General features: G+C 34.6%; 1 protein-coding gene across 2 annotated transcripts in view; it reads right to left on the bottom strand.

The window, feature by feature from the left end:
* LOC149786032 (E3 ubiquitin-protein ligase rnf213-alpha-like) overlaps window positions 1-22,988 on the bottom strand; it is a 354,737-nt gene that overhangs the window by 133,045 nt on the left and 198,704 nt on the right. For both annotated transcript variants that reach the window (XM_089976319.1, XM_089976318.1), the window contains exons 50-58: window positions 22,024-22,156; window positions 19,361-19,468; window positions 18,646-18,731; window positions 14,148-14,324; window positions 12,963-13,089; window positions 11,846-12,043; window positions 8,651-8,787; window positions 7,680-7,887; window positions 3,058-3,299 (exon numbers count right to left, since the gene is read on the bottom strand). In XM_089976319.1, the coding sequence (XP_089832445.1) occupies window positions 3,058-3,299; window positions 7,680-7,887; window positions 8,651-8,787; window positions 11,846-12,043; window positions 12,963-13,089; window positions 14,148-14,324; window positions 18,646-18,731; window positions 19,361-19,468; window positions 22,024-22,156 (1,416 nt within the window). The remainder of the gene's footprint in view (window positions 1-3,057; window positions 3,300-7,679; window positions 7,888-8,650; window positions 8,788-11,845; window positions 12,044-12,962; window positions 13,090-14,147; window positions 14,325-18,645; window positions 18,732-19,360; window positions 19,469-22,023; window positions 22,157-22,988) is intronic.

Genomic DNA, 22,988 nt, shown 5'->3' with positions numbered 1-22,988 from the left:
TGTTGCCTTGATCACATGTATATTCATCTTTATAAATGAACAGCCATGGACTTGGTCTTGTTTCAATGGTAAAACCTCTCAATGGTAACTCATCTCTGTATTTGGTTTCTTATGTTGATATAATCATCTATCCAATGCACTCAGTGAGCTTCCTCTAATTTCATTATACTTTTCATATATGTGCAGCATGCAATTAAACAATTAAACTATATTTTTTTTTTAGAAATATCAGAGTATTATGGTTAACTGATGCCTTATTGATGGCTTTGTCTTTCACAATTTTGACTGAAAATTCTTGTTGCATTTGAAATTTTCACATCAAACCAGGCCCATTGGAATGCTTTAGTTGACAGTGGTATCGGTAGTTCTGAACTTTCTACTCTAGATCTGAGAGTCATATTGGATGAGGGTGATGGCATGCAGTGTGGTTTTCAATCTTTTAAGTTTACCAAAACAGCTGATGAAAATACAACTGGTCACTTTGACAACACACGTTTTATTTCCTGGTTATTAAAAAAAAGCATAGTAAGCAGGTGTGCTGGGAATTGAGCTAAAGTTAGAAGAGTGTTGCTCTCACAGACGACACCCATCTTATTATGAAATCCCAGTAAAATATTTATTATCTCCTTGTGAGTTTCACCTCTTCTTTGAGTTATTAGCTCATTTTTTACCACTTTATGAATGATAGTCAAAGTGTGTGCCCTGTGCAATACAACCCATATTTCATTTTTCAAGGTTGTGTATTTATCAACCTCAGATATGTTATTGTCTGGTTGTGTATTAGATATGAGCTCTGTGATTGTGTTAAGCTCTGAATCAGCCAAGTCATGGATACCATCAGGCTTTTCAGTTTCCAAGGACAGTTGCCAGCTGATACAATTTACAAGCCATAGAAATCAGACTACAACTCAAAGCTCTAATCTCAAAGATAATCACAATGGAGGCAGCAATGATTGATGACAACATCCCAATCCCTGCTATACTGGTGCCCAGAAACACAGTCATCATTGTAGCGCCAATACCATCCACTGTGTTTTCTGTGTGCTTGATCTTCTTTTACAGGTACATGGCTGTTCATCCTCTGCCAATAAGGAGGTTTCAGGCTTGCAGATGGATTTTAGGTGAAATCGTTTGGGTCTGGGAGATCTGGGTATACTGGCATTATGAGGGGGTGAGCTTCAGGAAGCATACTGATCAGGAAGCAGTATATGGGCATGTGAAAATTACTATCTTGTACAAATGAGTGCCATCATTTTGCAGAATGGTGGTGAATAAGATAATAGGTGGAACATCAACACCAACAAGCCAACATAATGCATGAAGATGGAAGTTTTGCTCTTTGAGGATGTGCTAAGGAGCACTGCGTTCGCGTTCATGCAGTTCTACAATCCATTTATTAACAAGGTGTGATGACCAAGGGCATCCCAAACCAATTATATGCCCAGGAGCAGGTGAAATACTAGGAGTGAGATGAGATACTAAAACTAATGGTATGGTAGTCAATCATGACATGAAGTTGCCATGAAAAGATGTTGGTGCCTTTAACCAAAACCAAAAGCCCTTCTCATTGATATGATTGATGGTCACTACAGCTGTGGCTTCTCAAATTGGCATTTAAGGACTACTTTCATTTTACAGCTATCATCTACCAACTATATGTCTAAACAAGGCATATGACAGGCCACACATCCTTGTCAAAACATATGGAGTAAATCTGGTTAACCTCGGGAATGATCGGCATAACCTAATCCATGCAAATGCTGAAAGCATCAAAGAAACCAGAACTTATCTACAAGACAAATGCTGCTTTTTGTGTCTGGTTTAAGGAAATGACCCTCTATTAGCTTCCACTACAGCATCAGTGTGTGGTCATAACACATCAACACATGCCATAACTCGTGACTTCCATCTACTGACTTTGTTGCTTGCACTATTTTACTGTAATGACATTTAAGGACAAACTAGATGAGAACTATACCATGGAAGACAAACGGTGAACAGAAATCACTGGATTTCTCAAGCAGAATTGTTTTCAGTAAGCTATTACTAATAATGACCCATCCATATCTTGGTTAACTTGCATTCCTCAGGTGCAAGCAGATGTGTGATGCGGGGCTTCACATTTTATACATCCTTAGCCATTCTTTTTTCACCTACAGCTTTAACCCGTTTCATTTATAAGACACTTAGAATAAAGTTCTTGGTCAGTTACTGAAACCAAACAAGAACCACCATGATGGTAAAAGAGCTTACAATAAGGATGTTAATGCAATACTGAATGAAAGAAGTTAAATGAGACCTATAACCTTACAAGCCAGCTAGCTGCTTTGGGTATGGCCAAAAAAAACAATGGACAATATCTGAGGCTGTTTTGTAACATAAATTAATGACAAAGATGTTTTAAAGGAATACATCATATGAGGTTAAGCTAGGGAATCCACATAAATATGACTGCTTCTTCAACACCATCCCAGCCTGAACTTTACAAAGGTATATTTTAAATATTACCTCTAGTCTGCATCTATTCATAAACAGCTATGACAAATTTAACTGTTAATGGCTTGCTATCACTAACTTCCATGCAGTATGCCTTTATGGTCCAAACGGTTCTGATTCTCTCACAGGGGACCCACTGTAGGTGTAGGGATGCCTGATGTACTCTCCTGCATAGTATAACAGGTAACTAATTGAGGCAAGAAATGTGATGGCTCAGTGGTTAGCATGTTGGACTTGCAAACAAAAGTGTTTGAATCCAATCAACAGGTCAGCTCAGGTCTATTAATGTGATGTGCCACTGAGCAAGGCAGTTTACTGCAATTACCTTGGCACCAAATAGCTTACTTGTGTTGCTGTGCCATAAAACACAACATACAATCTCTCCAAGCAGAAGATAAATCAAAAACTACCAATTTGAGTGACTTTCCACCTAGTGTGCTTCATGAGGGAATAGAGTTACCGGCAGATACAGATACTATAGGATGGAGTAGATGGATGGACCAGAGGAGGGTATAACAATATCAATGACAGTTATTAAAATAGCATAACACATAGTAAAACCTTGGTATTTCTGTATCACTCCGTTCACTTTCCATCTCATCTGTTTCCATGGCAACAGCGCTATGACCAACCCTGTTGGCTTCAAAGTCTTCTTCATCCATGCCAGCTGTGTGTGCAGACTGAATGCCCACTGCCCTCTCCATCAGTGTACCCACTGACTTGCCCAGCATTTCCATGACAGAGGGCATATCATCATCTTGTGCCCTCAGGTCATCTAAATGGACTGAGTGCCAGAGACGACACTGAAATTGAATTAACACTTAGACATTATACCAAATACAGCAATATTTAATACTTAATTACTACACTGTCCAGCATCTCTATGATGGAGGGCATCTCTTCATTTGTACCCTCAAATGCCCAATAGCACAGTGCCAGAGTCCACATTTTGAGACTGATTAAAAATTGACATAAGCCCACATCATATTGATAGATATTCAAATATTTGAAAATAAAAAGAGGACCTAGTATGACTAATATTTGCTCACTTAAGCAGTTGAAAAGTGTTATGTATATCATCTATACTGGGTGCTTAACTCTTGTCCACATTTGAAGATTGTAATGGTCATTTGTAAGCAGCATGTTCACTTGGCTTTGAGTTCCTGACATTGGTTTTTCCCTAGGAAAAATCTTGGTCTGTCTGATTTTGTCAGGTTGTTTGCTAAAATTTAAGTAAACAGACTTGACCTTTCATATTAATCTGATGGAAATTTCCATTGTGAATGACTAGCCCCAGGGCATTTTGTTGTAACATCAGTTAAGTGACAGTCTGTATAAAAGTCTGAAGTAAATAAAATTATTTCATTCCAACTTTAAGTTCATTTGTGTTCAGGTATAATTTGAGAGTAATTAACTATTTTAAAAAATTATTCATTGGAATTAAAAGTGCTCAATTTAAATTTTGGACTAAATCACTACTTTGGGGATATTGTGAAATCATCCAAGGACATTCTGGATTACATCATTGTGATATATCAAGACTGTTGGCACATCAGCACATTCAATACTGGAATTTATTTGGAACACTCTAAACCATGGGATTTGTGACAACGTTTTTGATAATCTGGGATTTATTTCACAATACTGCAAGTTCCTTTTTTAAATTTTCACTTTGTATTCTAGGAAAATGGATTATTTGTTGAATTTTACTAAACTTGTTGGTTTTGCTTTTTCTGTTGAGATGTAACAGTAGTTGCAATGGAAATTGGAGCTAATAGTCACCACATTGCTGATTAATGTTAGTGTCATTATTTTATTTTCTAAACCATATGCAGGTCTGTATATATATATATATATATATATATATATATATATATATATATATATATATATATATATATTACTTTCAAAGCAAAATCACCTCAATAATATATATTGAAGTCATCTGAGATCTTGATAACATAAGCTTGCATATCAAATCTTATCAAAAATCAGACCAGAAATATAGCCCCTGAACTTCTCGAAAGCTCAGCCATTCCAATGCAATATCACCTCAATTAATATGCATGAATCTAGCTCATTATGGGACTTGTGCAAAATCTCAATGATATAAAAATATATTCCAACTTAATCAAAATCAGAAAAGAAATATGTCCTCTGCAGATGCAAGATTGCCTGATTAATATGAATTGATCTTGCTCATATTGAACTACCGCAAGAGACTGATGATAGAAGTACACATTCCAAGTTTGATCAAAACTGGATCATGGTCTTAGTGTTAACAAGCAAATGTTAAAAGATGGATAGATGGCAGACTAATAGCTATGTCATAAGCTCACCATACTATACTGCCAAGTGTGGTAACAAATAAATACTAAAAAAACGTAATATGCCTACCCTGTATTTTACATTTCTCTATACAGGTAATAACAGGGCATTATTCTGGAATAAACTAGGTCATTGGCTCAAGTCATTTGGACTTTAAATTATTTTAAGCAATAGCCTTTTTTGATACCTCAAAGGCTGAATATGTATAAAATCTGTGTCAAGGTGATGGTGTACAGTTACAATATCACAGCCAATGCTTTTTTCTTTATGTCACTGTGACCTTGAGCTTTGCATGGTTAACACCAACATCTATAGCTAACTTCCTTCTGATAAAACAGGAAGCCATCCTTAAAAGTTACGTGCTTTATATAATTGTAGTTGCATTTATTTTACAGATACTTTCCCTTGTTTATTTCCAAGTTACCCTGACCTTAGACATTTTAATTCCATAATCAGATTTTATTCTTACATTAAATACAAGCCATCAACAAAGCTTGGCCTAAGTTTGCAGTCAATAAAAAAAAGCTTTTGTGCAGACACCATTATTCATAATACAATATAAAATGTACATTCCATAAATAAATTTGGAAGACATGATATTCTGATCCATCTGCTTCTAAACACACGTTTTATTTGTTCTCCAATGAATTTGCTGATTTGCAACTGTAACTGAATGTAGCATTAAACATACCCTATTAGAATTTCTGAAATTTAGAAATCAAAACTAATTTTCATTTAAAGATTTTAACAAAGCTTTTGATTTTGCTTGAGAGATGGAGTCTATGGCAGAAATTCCTCCAAACAAGGTAAATAGAAAGTTTTTAAAAATTATTTATAATTTGTATAAAAGTCAAGTCATGTGTGATGTTTGCCAGAGAATATTCTAGATTCTTCCCAAGTTTTCGTGGGGTTAGGCAAGGAGAAAATGTTTTACCATTATTATTCTTATTGTTACTAAACAATATGGAGTGTTTCTTGGAGAGAAAAAGCTATGTTCTGGAGTGAATATAAATTTAGTTAGATTTAGAGCTACAACATCTCAAAATGTTTATTATTTGCAGACAATACAATAACTTTTGTGACTGATGCAAATCTTTCAAAAACACTTTATATATGATTACAAGTATGCTAAACAATGGAAAACTATTTTAAGTTTACAAAAACAATGATCTTTCTATGATACACTGTAGTTTACTGAGCTAATCCAGTATTACAAGCCAAAATGAATGCTGTTTAATTAAAATTTGCATATTGCCAAGTTGATCCCAGAAGACCAAATTTTATTCGAGTTTTTGTCCACATTTTTAATATAATCAGTTGTTCCATGAATCTTTCTCTCTCTCTCTCTCTCATGTGGGAGGCTGCATAAATATAAAATGTATTAGATTTCTTAAGTGTCAATATATATAAAGTTTAATTTTATTATTCATAGATGATAAGGTAACTTTCTGAACTGATGTAGAATCTTTCCAAGACAGTCTTAATGCCTTATAAAAGTGTGATATATAACATAAACTTATTTTATTTTTACAAAAATAAAGCTCATTATATTTGGTACATGTAAAAATGATCCCTCTGAATTTAAGCTTGGTGTAAATAATATTTCTATAAGTGATAAATTTAAGTACGTTTCATTCTCCCCCTTCATTTTCCTTTAAAGCTACAAAATAAGTCAATTCAAAATGTGCACAATGATTTCCTCTGGAATATAGCCAGACTAGTGCAAAGAAGAACCATTTATATCCTTCAATCAGAACTGGGTAAATCTTGCATAGTTAGTTTTTTTTTCTCAATTATTATTTGGAAAGACCCTTTAAAAATATAAAACATAATGCATTATGAGTTATGATTTGATCATGATTACAAATAGACTGAATCCATCAAAGATACTGATTTCTGTTCAAAGAATATATCTCTTTCATCAGGATTCTGCAAATAACTCCCAAACTTCAGGACCTAAAAAGTGTCCAGTCCCTAAACACCTTGTATATTTAAGGATGGAATCCACGAGTACCTACTACATCCACATTTAAGAGTTTGTTTCTTCTTTCTGAGAGGATCTGAATTTTAAAAATACAATACTTTATAATGAAGCACACATTTACCATTGTTCATATTCAGAATGACACTCCCCACAGAAGCAGGGTGGCAAATTAGCATCATTTGCACTAAATGTCAAAGACCTTAATGGTCATGCACTAAATTGGATTCTTATATGGGCTGCAAGCCAGACTTGTCGCAAGTAAAGTTATGAATTTGATGCTGAAACCAACAGACTAACATTCAGGGGTTATGCTGTGAATTAAATTGCATCTGTCACCTTAATGTAAAAACTGTATATACTTGCAGTCAGAAAGTGTGGTCATTTTACAGTTGCCACATAATGATTCAGGTTGCCACATGCTGACCATTTTACTATTTTCACTATCCAATTTTCAAGTGCAAGTTGGAGTGTTGATATATATATATATATATATATATATATATATATATATATATATATATATATATATATATATATATATATAAACAATCTTGTATAGTTTTTCTTCCAGGTGCCAAAATGTAAATATTGTTCTACATATTTTACCTTTTGTGTGTGACTAATTGTCCCCTGACGAAGACCTTGATGTAGGTCAAAACAGATGGAAACTATATCATATTCACAGTGCCATTTTCAAATTTCATATATATATATATATATATATATATATATATATATATATATATATATATATGTACTAATTACTGATCACATATTTTCTAATACAATTGGTTAGCATTTGATCTAGAGGAACATAATACAATCAACTCAGACCATATAACATTTTTATATCTGTATCTTTGAAATTAACCTGGAAGCCAGTAAAGCATCCCCCTGCAATCCTGGGCAGCTGTATGATTAATACAACATGACAGGGTGCTGTTCTTCTTTCCTTCATCTGCTGATGTTCATCAAGGGTACAGTATCTAGCACATGCCACCAAGTTGGCATTGGTGTCACCTGAGTCACACTGAACAACAAGAATTGACTCTTCCTCAGGGTTTGACTCAAAGAAAGATCTAGAATACAGACAACATAGAAAATTATCATGATTTGTTACCATATCCAACTGTATTGTTTGATCTTTTGGTAAGCAATAAGTAGGAATCTTTTGCATGTGATTGTTAAAAGCTGATATGTGGCATTCATCATATGATCACTAGGACACTGCAACTTCCACTGCCTCAGTAACATTCTTACATAAAGTTACCTACTATTAAAGGTCAGCATGAGTTATGTATGTGAATAACACCATATCACCATATTTCACTAACTCTAATTATGAGGGATGGCACTCTCCAATGATGGATCTAGTTACAAATGTTTGCCAAGAACAGATCACATGCTGATATATTTAAAACCTGTATGTATATAATCCTCCATTCAGGCATGAGTGACTGCATGACAGCTTTTGGTTTCTAAAAATTAATTGATTTTTTTTTTTATCAATTTGCAAGCTTGGATAATCTTATTAGTAATGTAAGAAATAAGGTACATCCCAAACAAAAAGTCTAGACACATGACATGATAGTGTTATATTCTAAATTCATGTTATAAGGTCTTTTTGAACCTTTTTGTGTGCTAATGTCACTACTGGAGGGTAACATATGAAAACTTTGAGATGGATTTTAATGAATGTTTTATATTTATTTAACTGAGCACAATGTACAAAAAAGAGTGAGAGTTAACAGTAAAAAAAACCCTAATAATTCAATTCAACTGAGTGTCCTGCCCTAGCCCATGTGTACAAAGAGTATACATAAAAGGCCCTGTACATTGTACCTGATTTTTCGACTGAACTGCTGCTCAGTGTCAAATGACTGCAGAGTTTCCAATGCAATCCTCTCAGGTGGAATTCCTACTGCTCTATGTATATCTGACTTGTCAGCTGTTGCCAGAAGCTTGGAGTGTGTTGTTATCTGAAGAAAAAAAATTAATAATACAGATCAATAATAAAGGCTGTCCAAACATATAAGTTGTATCAATTGCTTAACACAATTTACAAGGCAGACATTATTTAATATAAACTATATGCAGTTCACTGCCAAATGTGTGTAGGTACTTAACTCTTTAACTTCTAGTGCTACTGTAGTGGCTCACTGCTATGCCTAGCTGCTGGGGTCACTACTGCAGCTGATCTGTGGGCTGACTACCAGAGCCTAATGCTGCTGCAGCCAAATCTTAACTTTTTAGCTGATGATGTGGGGATATGGGCTAATTGTGTTAGTTATTTTCTGATTTATAGACTAAAACCATGCATATATAAAAGCTACAACTACCTTATATCTGTTTGATTATTTTATCCTGCTGACATCCACATGAATGATATAAAATCCAGGAATATAACACAAAACACTGTTTGTAAAAACACTAAAATTTATATGTGAGACTTTTATACAAAGTTATTTATCGAATATATACATGTAATTACTAAAAATGCCTAGTCACTGTGTTCTACTATTTCTTAAGTAGTTCCTCACGGTATCTAGAAAAACAGTTATGTTTTATACATAGACGGATATCACACTGTTTGCACATGATGGACACCTCATGCCGCCTTTTTTCTTTGGTACACATTTTGCATCGCCCTGGTTTCTCTGCTTGTATGGGCCAATGTGCATTTCCACAGTTATCAATTGCAGATACAACCTTTCTCTTTCTCGATCCTCGGAATGTCCCTATCATCTGCTGTGCAAGTGCAATTCTAAAATCAACTTGTCTCCGTCTGATTTCTTTATTTTTTTGGGTGACAAGTTTGTGGTTGGGCGACTCCTGCATAGTTATTAATTAATTAACTAAAGCAACATCAAAGCAGAACCAAAACAGATATTTCCACCATTTGGTAGCTTTGCGACAGGTAGAGTACTGCATTCTTTTCTGGTCTGCCAGGTCAACTCCAAACATGTATTTATTATAAAGTTCAGAGACAATCGGAGCTGGCACTTCCTGGTAGGTTCCATTTTTTTGTCTCCTACGCACCATCTTGCTCTCACTTGGATTGCAACTTGTTGAAAGATAATGGACAATTTTTTTGTCCTTCCAAGCTATAGCACATAGGCTTCCTTTTGTCATCAGGACACTGTCGCCTCTGTTCTTTAATTTGGCAGATTTTATTTCCTCTGGCATTCCCTTTCTATTTGCTCGCACTGTACCGAGACAATAAATTTTTTCTTTCCTGAGTGCTTCAAAGAGTGCTGGACTGGAGAAAAAATTGTCCATGTAAACTATATGCGATTTCCCACGTATTTTTGACATCAGATCAGTTATCACACGTGCACCAAGGCCCTCTTCTTTTATGCGTCCAGCCTGGCTTTCTTCTCTTCCTGTGTACACTTGAAACTTGTGCACATAACCATTGTGTGGGTCTGCCCGTTCCCAAACTTTTATTCCAAACTTGGTTGGCTTCGCAGGCAAATATTGCTTGAAGGATAATCTACCTTTATATACTATCATCCCTTCATCCACACTCTGCTCTTTATGACCATTGTAATTTTCGAGACACGTTTTGGAAATTTCGTCTAAAACTGGTCTTACATGACACAATTTGTCATGCCCGGGCTGGCGTCTTGGAGGATTCTGCCTGGTGTCATTTACATGAAAATACTTCGACAACTTTTCAAAACGTATTCTGGTCATAATTGTGGGAATACTTATTATCTGGAAGGGCCATGTTGATTGCCAAGCTAGACTGTATTCTAGAAGTGCCAGGATTGACATAATCAAATGTATTCCTAGAAAGGCCAGCATTTTGTCCATTGTCGTGGGTTGCCAGAGTGAATCAGGCTTTTCTTCGATACATCTTGCCGCATATCCATTCGTCTGTGTAACAATGCTTTCAATCATTGCCAGGGAAAAAAATTTATAGAAAAAATCAATTTCTTTTTTCCCCTCATCCAAAACAAAAGTTGAACCGACGCTTTCCGTAAACTCTGTGACTCTCGGAGCACGTAGATCTCTTGTCCACACTTCGTCGTCTTCATCATCGGATTCTGTCTCAATTTCTGACAGACTTGACAAAGAAGATAGATCAATGTCACTACCAATGCTTCTTAATTCAATGTGGTCAAATTTGTCCTCAGAAAAACCAGAAAATTCGGAATCTGAATCACTATCGTAAGCTAACGCCATTGTTTTCACTGTCAACTACAAATGTATGTATTAACAAACACGCGGTACAAATTTGAAAAAGAAACCCAGATTTAGTCAGAACAATCATTTGTTAACTCTATTTTGATTGGTTGAATATCCTTTTACTTCCATATATTGACCAATAAGACCAATTGTAACATGAACATACAGAGCGGATCTATCCATCACTAGGGTATAGGAAGCATAAAAGGCAAGTGGATATATCAGTCACCGGGAGTAATAGTGCTCTGTTTACAAGCAGATTTATCAGTCACTGGTGAGGCTAGGCACATTTATGCAGCGGATATACACGTCAGTCGAAGTGAAAGAGTTAAACAAAGTACCCCCATTCTCTCTCACATGAATGCAAATATGGAATAGGCATTAATGAAATATTCACATTTATTACACTTCTAAATCTAATGAACACTGGGGGCCCCGAGTGGCCTAGTGGTCTAAAGCGCTCTTCGTTACGGATCACTGCCATCTCACCTCTGTCTGCGGTGGTTTGAGTCTAAGATTCAGCCAATGTGGGTATGTGAGAAAGCTTGCCAGTAGCTTCTCGAGGGTCGGTGGTTCTTTCTGGTGTTTTCCCGGGTTCTTCCTCCACCATTAATACTGGCCGCCATGTATAGCCTATCGTGTGCTGAAAAATGGTGTTAAACCCCACAACAACAACAACAACTAATGAACACTGAACTAAATGTCTATTAAACAGTCTATGATTATGTACAGATTACTGTATGATTCTTCATACACATATAAAATTCCAACCTATATTTGTCATGCTTATTTACTTGTCCACCAAAATATTTATCTACTTACAAAAACAGATGTTTTTAACATTACCTGTGCAAACAATTCTTCTGTTTCCTCCACCATTAGCTTGAAATGGAGATACTGAGCCAAATTGTCATGATGCTGCTCCTTCATGTAGATATCTGTTATAATTTTCCTCTCCTGTGGTACCAGACAACATCTTTCAAGCCGAACTACAGAATCTGGGGTGGCACACCACAGCAGGAGCCTTTTGGCTTCATCCATTATCTACAAGCAGAAGATAATGAATCAATTTGCCTCACACTGGTCTACAAAACAATATAGGGGCTCATAAAAACATCAGCTGACTATAACTTATGCAGTCTGAATTCTTAGCCCTCACCAATTGTGCTAATTTTTTAAAATCCCTTTGGCTCAGTCAGCTGCTGATTACATATATCAATGTATATCTTGTTCATGATGTCCGACTTAATTACTTTATAGATCATTGCAAGAACCTTATCTGTTGCTTTATATCCATATGAATTGAGTTTTAATGCACTGCTTACAGTATCATGATAAGCTATCATTAGTTTTGACTGGTGTTTATTTAATTTCCCAAGACCTGAACAAACAATAACCACCAATCAGAACTGAACATGACATATTTCACTAAATCACACACCACATATGTAGCCTTCAAATTCAATCCAATCAGACAAGATACAAGGCAACAGGGAAGCTTCATGTAAAAGTGGTAATAAAAAATCAGGAAAGCAGAAGTGATCACTAACTGCTATGCATACATAAAGTTCTTGCTTTAAGTAATTTAAAAACATAGTTGTTGGAGAGACAAAACAAAAATGAATATATACAGTTATATCCTCCAACTTTCATAATGTATTTTAGTATGTCTTTGTACATGTATTTACTTGGAAAAAGTTATTTTCAAGCAAGAGAAAGAAAATGTGTATGAAGATACCCTGCTTTATTATGAACTGATAACACATTGCAATGTTTATTTTTTTCTTTAGTAGAGGGCCTCAAGAGAGATTATCACTGGTTGTCTTTAACTAATTTAGTTACATTCTTTTTAAAAAAAGACATTATTATTATCATCATCATCATCATGGGAATAATCGATAGATGGACATGAAAAAACATCAAGAAACTCTTTTTGCAGGCAGCGGCACACAAAAATAGCTACCTCATCTTTTTGGGGTTTCTGTTCTCCAAGTCTTTGCCAGACATGCAGAATAATAGAGGAGCAGGTGTCAGCATGGTATCCCATGAATACCTCTCCAACTGACCGGACAGGATTGTTTTTCTCGTGTCTAGTGGTTAGAAAAAGAAAAAAGAATAATTTCATCTTTTTACCCAAACATTTCTGTTTTAAACATTTTAATAAAGAATGTTACCTTAATCAGCAATACCTGAAAATACTAATTAAAGAAACCAAATCATTGTGATGGAGCTGCTGACAGCTTGGGTTGAGTGACCTGATGCAAGATTTCCATTGCTACTGCCTGCTATGGCTAAGGTGACTAGGAAGCAGGTCTAGTATGAGGAGACCCCAAAAGTTTATACAGTGGTTTGAAGCCTGACTCGATTAACATGTAAAAACCCAAGGATGGTTCCTATTTGGATAGATGGCTAAGGCCTTTGTTTGAAATAAATAAGGTAAAATCAGAAAGGTATTTGTTCCGGCCCATGTCTTCCTTTACAAGATGGAAAACTGCCTCAGAAATTGTGGAGTGTCAGCATTTGATTCAGATTGGGAGCTAACTTCTTCCAAAGTCACTCAGCAAGTAAAAAATGTAATAGCTTATCATTTTAACAAAAAAGCAGATTTAATATCCTTATTTACAAAGATACTTTAGGATGTTGTTGGGGATAAAATACTTTGGTGATTTCAAGACATGTCAATGAACATGTTTTGGAATAAACTGATGGAAAAACATAAACGAAGACAGGTATTTAACATCTTCCAAATTTCAATAAAATGCTGGAGTAAAATATCTGATTTTGAAATGATTATAGATCTTCTAGAGGATAAAAAGTCCAAAGTCTAAAAGTCCTAATTTACAAGTCCTAGTCTAAAAGTTCTAATTTACAAGGGGAAACAGCTCTTTATTCAACAGGTATTCTTTAACTGTACTTGTTTCCTGAGTCCTGGGACTACAAAATATTGATAAAAATTATTTCGAATCACTGTATTACATCATATTATTGGAAAACCCATAAATGCTGTTTGACCAAGACTTTCCTCTGATGCCTGTAATTTGATAATTATAAATATCTGTCATTCATATTAAACTGCAATATCTAGAATTAATCTGTGCTGTATGTTTTCCACATCAGCAGTAGCACTACATGCTACAGGTGTACTTACAAGTGTTTAGCCACTTCTGTTGAAAAATCCTTTGCCCATTTCTCGAGCTCTTCTGCCAGATCATGCTGGTCACGAGTAAGGATTGTATTTACAGTCAGAAAATGTTTCTCAAGTCTGTTGATCAGGGGGATTGGGAATTTCTTGTAAACCACGTCCTTTTCTGCTACCACAATTAACCTGAAATTAAAATGTTTAACAGATGTAATTAATGTAAGCCAATTAGCAATCCATCATCATTACAATATTTGAATAATATGTTCTTGAAGAGTTAATAAAAAAAGTAAATACATAATAATAAAGAGATAAAGAATCCAATCATACTTGTACATGTAATCGTTATTGAAGTTGTACTAATATTCTGTTTTATACAGATTAATAATTCAGTGAATAAACTAATGTAGAGTTGCAATGACAGTCAACCTCTTATCTCCTGGTAGGTTTAGATGCCATGCCTGATAAACTTGCATACAAAGAAAACAAAATCTATTACTAAAACTTGCTATGTAAATCTTTGTCCTGAATTAGCAAGAAATGAATCTGACTTGTGTCAGCTTTGGTATTCTTTAGCTAGCAACAGGATACTAGAAAATGCTGTTGGCACAAATCAAGTCTGGCTAAAAGAGCTGTACATTGATACATGTCAATCATACCTTAGAATAGTATTTATCAGAATGCATTTATTCATTCTATGATATTAGATGCAGCCTATGTGGCAATACCAATTTGCCAGTTATTCTGCATATCTTGACCTTTTCATTTTCTCTGTAAAGTCAAGTGATGAAAATAGTGGCTTTTAAATTTAAGATTTACCTGCTGGAATGCTTTCATTCAAATTTTATCAAATTATGGATTTTGAAAAGAAGTCATTTAAAGTGTGTTTTACTACCTTAGCAACAGTGGCCATATCTGATGGTGGATTGGCATATGTGTACAAATTTTAAAGCCTTCATGCTCAGATGCTCTGTGCCAGATCTGGTCTGATATGGTTCAGTTGTTTCTTTAGAAACTGAAGTTTGCAACTGTTGATAGAAGCATGACACACAATGCACCACAATGCATCTCAATCCACAAAAGAATGCACCCCAATACTTAAGGCATGATGAATACAGTGTCATATTGTGCATGAGCTCACATGGCATTATGGCCCAGTCAACTAGAAACATATGCATGACACAAAATATTGCTGTTCAGAAAAATTCCATAGAATAATTTTCTCAAAGAAATATTTTAACCAAAACAATCTTAGAGGAAACATGATGCTTAAAAGGATGATCCTAAAGCTGAAGCAACTGCAAATCTGGAATTGAAAATTTTCCAGTACACCCAATAAGAGGGTACATCCATATTTTCTTATTTTCAAAAATTCAAACTAAATTTCATAAATATCTAGCCGCCAAACTAATTTTTGGGAAAGAAAGTCCAGCAAAAGCAAGAATAATTTTGGAACCCAAGTTAAATGCAAATTCATAGAGTGTAAATTAGATCTTTCATATTTGCTATACATTGGTTCAGTACTTAAAGTGTCAGATGAAATCCAATTACCATGTTATAGCAAAGGAGAACTGAATAGTCATTGAATGATTTATATAGTCTGACTGCAAGATTTTAACAGCATGTCCATTTAGTACATTTGCAAAAAATGGTGCTAACGCTAAGTCTAAAAAAAAAATCTCCAAAGGGATTTCTTGTTTGTAAATGAAGTAAGAAACTTAAAATCTAAACTTTAATAAAGATTTCTCAATGACACTGAGCATCCTTATGGGGCAGATGGGGAATTGGAGTTAATCTAATGTTCGTTCAATATATTGTTTCAGTTTAACAATGATCCATCAAAAATGGTGTTCAGCTTATGATAATACAGAATCAAAGTATCCATGATACTGATGTTCATATTAATAGAGAGTAGTTTATAGTGAGAAGACCAATATTCAATAATGAAGCAAATTTTGTGCTAAATAATGCTCTAGAGTCAGACGAAAATCAACTAAATCTGCATTAACAGCAATATATAGTTTATTATAACAATACATATAAATAAAAATTAAAAAACAATTTTAATATTACAAAAATATACAAGTCAACTTTACAAAATTCCACTTCATTTACAGTTCAAGAGAGCTGCATTAGATAAGCTCTGACAAAAACTAACACTATTAGTACTAGTGCATTGAAAAAGTCCCTGCTTGCTACATTATGCTCTACCAAGCCTTAAACAGACCAACTTTCTGGATACAAAAGGAATCTATTCTATACCAATAAATCTTATACCAACTAATGAGGAAGAATTTTAACATCAAATCTGAAAAGTAAGACAATGATACTGTCATTTTCTGATACTTTATTATGATATTCTCAAACAAGGATTAAACTATTTTTCCTTGAGGTTTCTTAGTTACAGCTAAACAAGCATGAATATATATGACATACACTCACTTCACATACAAACGGAACCGAGTAGCATTTGCTTTAACAAATCTGTATTATCAAGTTCCAGTATTTTGTCCAGTCACCGCTGTAAATAACCATAAAAATAAATGATGCCATCCCCATGCCAAGTACCCACTGGATCTACTTATAATGTTCTGCCAGAAAAAGTTCAAATGCTATCAGTTGAGTGTCAGATTATAAACTTTCCTGTTTATTCAACCAATGATACCTTACGTGATGCAAAACTTGAAAAATGCACAATAGGTGTTAATTACATGTATGGGTCCACTCCACTGACCCCACGTCTCAAAGAACTCATGTTATTAACAGTGACAGTGGTAAAAATGAATTACTATAGTTATACACACTTTATTCATAAACTGATATTAATGTGCATGTTAGTTGTTCAAAAATTGAAATCTGCTTTATGAATTAAAATTAATTTCATATCAAAAAGGTTGAAATATTAAGCTATTTCTTCTTTATTTTTCAGTTTCATTTTGGGATTTTATTAATTTATCTGAAAATTGATTGGTATATAACAAAAATATTACTATCATAGTAATTTGATATTGACTACTAGGACATCTCTTGTTGTCAGCATCAGAAAATCTAGATTTTCTTAAGCTGAGAACTGAAAATGATCAAATAATCATTCATTCTATTAAAGAGAGTTCAATGCTGGCAATCAAATGCATGAAAGAATTCAGCAGCTACACAAAATTCACTTGAATTCCAATCTGTGTTTGCCATGATTCATATTAAATCCACAGCTTTTTGAAATATGTTATTTAAGTTAGTGTGTGATTAAAAATATGCTTAAAAATATATATTAAAATATGGTTTAAAGCATGTATTATTTGACATAAGCAAAGCGATGCAACTGTCATTGTACAAGTGTTTGTGGGAACCAATTTGCCATTATGGCAGATGTTGATCCATTTTATTTGTGAAACATTGTGAGAGTGGAGTTTTTTGAACATCCAAAGATGTAGATCAAGCAACATCTCTTGACAATTTGAATGATTTTTCTGGAAATGTCTCCAAAAACAGTTTTGAGTGAAGTAGTGTCTCTAAGAGAGCTCTACAGCTACACTCTACAAGTATAGTTGATCCAAAACTATGTTTTGTTGCACTTCTTGGTTCTCTAGCTGGGCCTGAAGAACCCTGGCTATCACAAAACATGGGAGTTTGATAAGTTTTTGGTTCAGGATTTGATTGAAACATGAGAATTCTTTTCCTATTTCCAAGACTCAGACAAGTTTCCTCATCTGAGTCACTGCTTGAAATATTCCTGGCCCTTTTGAGCCCAGGTCTCAAACCAATGGTTGAACTTTTAGTTTATTTTCCCATAATGTCTGATTATGATTTGGTCACCTGTGCTCCCTAAGAAGAGGACTAATATTTATGCTCATTTACTATGTTTCTCATGTGAGGGCTACATAGTGTGATATACTCTAGCAAAGTAGAAACTTCACCCAAATGATGCAACTGACCCTTGCCACCGACCCCAAAGGCAATGTCCTTTGTAACTTTTGATGAACACTAACATGTTGATTAACCACTAAGTATCTGCAACACAACCCCTGAAGCGTGACTAGCCAAACTTATCAGACCCAGTTATTGTGACCACTCATCCAGGTGAAGATGAGGCCATAGTAGTGTGCTGTACTGGAGCAGCAACTATTGGCCACTCTACTCAACTATGAGGATCCTCTCCTCCAAGGACATGGGATGCAACCCACAGCAAGTATTTTGCCTCTACTATCTAGCCTCTTACTACATACAATGAGGATATATTGAACCTATTCCACAAACACAAACCCACAGGTATTTCCTCTTACTACATAAAGTGAGGATATATTGGACCTATTCCACAACCACAAACCCACAGGGATTTCCTCTATGTGTAAAACAATATATGGCAATCCACCCAGTAGTTTTGGGGCAGTAGCAAAAAAACAAAATTGTAGTAATGGATGGATATACAGACAGATGATGGGCACTTACTTAGGTTCTTTTGGTCTTTGACCATTAAAGCTAACAATATGAAAAGAAGTAAAAGGTGTACCTGAACTTCTTATGTACCCTGCACTTGACTCTGTGAGTTCCCAATCCAAGATCCACATATCTCTCTCCTCCAAAGTACACATAATACTGAAATAAACCAATAAATAATAATTTCAACTTTAACAAAACTTGTAATTAATATGTTTATGGTAAAAGACATAACTTGATATCATATTGATGAGATATGAATTCAATAGGACTCAGGCGGGAACAGACAGTTGTCATAAGCTTTTTATTATTAATGCATTACTACTTTCTCAGTACCAAATTAATAATAAGTATATTAATATAAGTGCTCCCAAGTAACTGCATTTTCTGAAAAAACTCTCCTGAAAAGAGTGTGTGTGTGCTTAGACATTTAATGTAGCTTTAATAATTTTAGATATATCACTATGATGTCTGCAGCGTGGCAGTTTATAGTGATGTCAAGCACTGGGGCATCATGCCACAGACATGTGACATCATGTCCCACCAAGTTACATTATCCTGACACCAGGGTGACCAGCACCAACACTAACCTCTTAATGCTGAGTTCCATGCAATGCAGCTCCTAGTACCATTTTTAGAAGTCTTTAGTATGACTCAGCCAAGGTTGTGAAAATTATATACTCTCTTAAGCATCTTATGTTGAACTTCTGTTAGTTATTTTTGTACTTCACAAAATGATTTTCTATAACATTTTTCAGATTTAAATTATTCATAATTTGTCAACTCACCTGGTTGAGAGCATCATAAAGACTCTCATACAAATTTTCCAGATTCAGCAACACCACTGTGTTTCCTGTCTCCATGCACACCTTGATGCGGTTGATGTTCCTACACACCTAAAATAATTAGCAGAAACATGCCTCTTATTACCTATGACTTGTATTGATGGTCCTATACACCTTAAAACAAAATTCTACTTTCCAAGGCAATGGAATATTTAAAAACTCTTGAACATTTTCCAAACTTCTGACCTCTACTTTAACCCTTTACCTCATAAAGTGTATGGCTTTTTAGCCCTCCAATACACACGTAGCTAAGTTACCCAGTGCAGTGTGCTATAAATAGAACACCTGTTACCTATTCAACTCCATACACATAAGCCTGCCTGTTAACTGTTAAGCAGTGTATTGTATATTACGTTTAACAGCAATTTTAACCATTTTACATTTTTGGTACACATCTATTATGTGCTTTAAAATCTTGAGAGAACTTGTTCACCGTGAAGTCAGTGAAGCTGCATGACCAACCGTTGCTGCCATTTTTCATACTCGAAATTTACAAGTTATTTGTCTGCATCTACATCACTAAGTCATCTGAATTTGATGATTTATAAAACTAATTGCTACCTACATCAATATCAGAGCCTTTACCTAAGTTACTGAAGCTTTCATAATTGTGATTCTAATCATGAAAAGTACAAAACAAAATCAGCGACCTCCATTTTGGAGAGTGGAGAATACGACCCAGTTACTTTAAAAAGCAGTTTTCTACCAGAGCATAAACAGCAACCACGTGATCTGATGTAATGGTCATTCACAGCAATGAATGAGGTATCTATTGGGGGTTTCCCCAAAGGTGGCGCTACGAAAACCCACTAAAAATGGCTGATGTTTACAGGAGACGTCAAAAGGCGCTTCCATGCAAATGGAGTAGAGACGTCAAAAGGCACTTCCATGCAAATGGAGTAGAGCCATCTAAAGGCACTTCCATGCGAATGGAGTAGAGGAGTCCAAAGGCACTTGCATGAGGTAAAGGGTAAAATATTTATGCCACTGTCAAGAACAAATGGATGACCTAACGTGCTTTTGACTACCTCATTGCTAAATAAAATGTAATTGATGACTACACAACTTGCCTATATTTTAATTAATCTCCAGTGGCTATTGTAAATATTAATTTTCATGCAGAAAATAAGCTCAGGATAAAGTGATTTTCACAACAAAATGTTGGCCCCTTTTCTAATTCAGTTATTATTTTTTTGTAATTGTTTTCTCTTATCATTTTAACGATTTAACATTTTAAAACTTAATTAGTATTCTATAGCCAGTATTGTGCTGACATACTTTGAAAAGTAACTACCTACCTGTCTCATTACACTCACGAATACCTGCCCAACCTTCCTAACCAACTACCCACCCATTTACTTCCATACTATCCTACTGTAACAGAACATAAAAGACATTTAAAATAATTCTTTTCTATAATATGAAATTAGAGCCACTAAGAAGAGTACTATGAATAGCATAGTATATACACACACCATGTTTAATAGTCTTCTATGTAGGTAATTTATATTTGTGTGCATAAACCACTTTTCTTCTTTTAGTTTGAGTGACAATGACTTTAGACTTTTTCACTTCATAATCACTAGGCTTTGTCCTTACCCTAAATGCAAGACATCTATAAAGTTAGGCAAGGTTAGCATTGTAGAACTGATGTTTTGTGCAGAAACCATTTTTTTTTCTTCAGTAGCTGCACTCTGCCCTTTGACCTTCTGATTCTAAAGCCACTAGCCTTTCTCCTTACGCCAAATGCTAGCCAACCTCAATGTTTGAGGTAATGTCATGAAGTATCAATGTTACTGTGCAGAAAATATTTTTTATATTACTTCAGTCAGTAACCTTGACCTATGACCTATTCACTACATAATCAACAAGATTCTTCCATACACCAAATGCAAGCCATTTATAAAGCTGTTAAGAAGGCTATACGGTATTATGCTCAGGAACATTACAACAATTCAGCAGAAGACTCGCAAATGAGAAAATTAATGTCAAAATTTTTGTTGTTGTTATAAAGTCTTGTTTTCTCTTATCTGTGTTATAATTATGACCAAAAATATTCTTTAAAATAAAATTAAGAGTACTTAGTGGAGAAAAAAAACAATGGTAACAGTAAGGTATTTATATGCAAAATTTCATATCCACAGATGGTTAGTTTATTCTGATGTTTCCAAGTAGTTTACAGCATTCCTTTAAGTACTTTATTGTTATAAAGTGACAACAGGCCATCTCATAAGCTCTTCTGGTCTATGACCAGCAGAGCTAATAAACCATAAATATTTGGTCAAAATCTGGAAACAAAGCTTTGGATTACACATAATGAAAAGAGTACAACAAAGACATATTGACATACGTGTTAGGTCAGTTTAATACGAAACTATATCTTTTATATGGCGTAAGTCCATACAAATTTATCAGCATTTATTTTGTCTAATGTACAGAAAGAAAAAGTCAATCCTGATTAATATAATATATCTACAGCTTCCTGACAAAAATGACTGTAACTTTTAAACAAACAACCCAAAACAAAAATCTTGTGTGATGTAAGTGAGGAACAGAGGGCAACCTAAATTACTTCCATGTGATGTAATGAATTCATTTTTACACACCTGAGTGTATTCTTGGTCACTGGGAAAACTACTGCCAAATATTGTAATAATGCTATTCCCCGTTGGTATCAATTGCTGTAGAATTGTCAGGGCTCCATAGTTCTCTGTCAGCAGCAACAAGTACCGACTCTCACTGAAAAAGAAGAAATAAAGAATATGTCATTATGAATTTTAAATTAGAGATCAAAGATTGCCAGTCCTGAAGTAGAAATAGTTGAATTAAGCTTTACAAAAACATCTAAAATGCCGGTATGTAACAGGAATGAACAGGTTTGGTATTGTTCAAGTATTTTATTCTGGTTTTAAAAATGATATGGATGAATAAAGTGAAGAACAGCATATTTACCATATATACTTACTTATAAGTTGACCTTTTTTGCTAAAGATTTTACAAATGCAGAGAAGGGGTCATCTTATAAGTGAGATGAGAAGAAAAAAATCTTAAAAATTTATCTTACCATTTTGACTGTAAATCTTGGCACACTATAAGTCATAGGACACCCTTAATTTTTTTTATAAGTAATTTTTACGACTTATAAATGTTGGGACATGAAATTATATTGGATGAAACAATCATTTTTTTGTTGATTTCATTCTAGATAAGACCAACACAGACAAAACAACTGATGACAGTAAAGACAAAGGATCAGAACTGGATGATAAATCAGATGAGGAATCTGAATCAGAAAATGTTTACAATGACTGGATGACAGTGGAGGAATTCAGAACTTTATTTGGTAACTCGGACAAGGAAGATGAATGCTTGGGCTTTGAACCAGATGATATTAAACAGGAACATTAACAGGATACTGTGAATCATAAAAAAGTGGACTATACTTTTTGGAATTAATATATTATGAGATATTGTGAATCGCATCGTTATGGATTACTATTTTTAAACCCATATATGATTCAATGCATGGATTTATCATAAAGATGCATTAAAAATGTAAAGCATTATGAAT

This window comes from Sinohyriopsis cumingii, chromosome 12 (genome assembly GCF_028554795.1).
Source record: "Sinohyriopsis cumingii isolate HCF-2022 chromosome 12, ASM2855479v2, whole genome shotgun sequence".
Taxonomy (NCBI): Eukaryota; Metazoa; Mollusca; class Bivalvia; order Unionida; family Unionidae; genus Sinohyriopsis; species Sinohyriopsis cumingii.
Note: the sequence above shows the minus strand (reverse complement) of the source record. Positions and strands in the feature narration are given on the sequence as shown.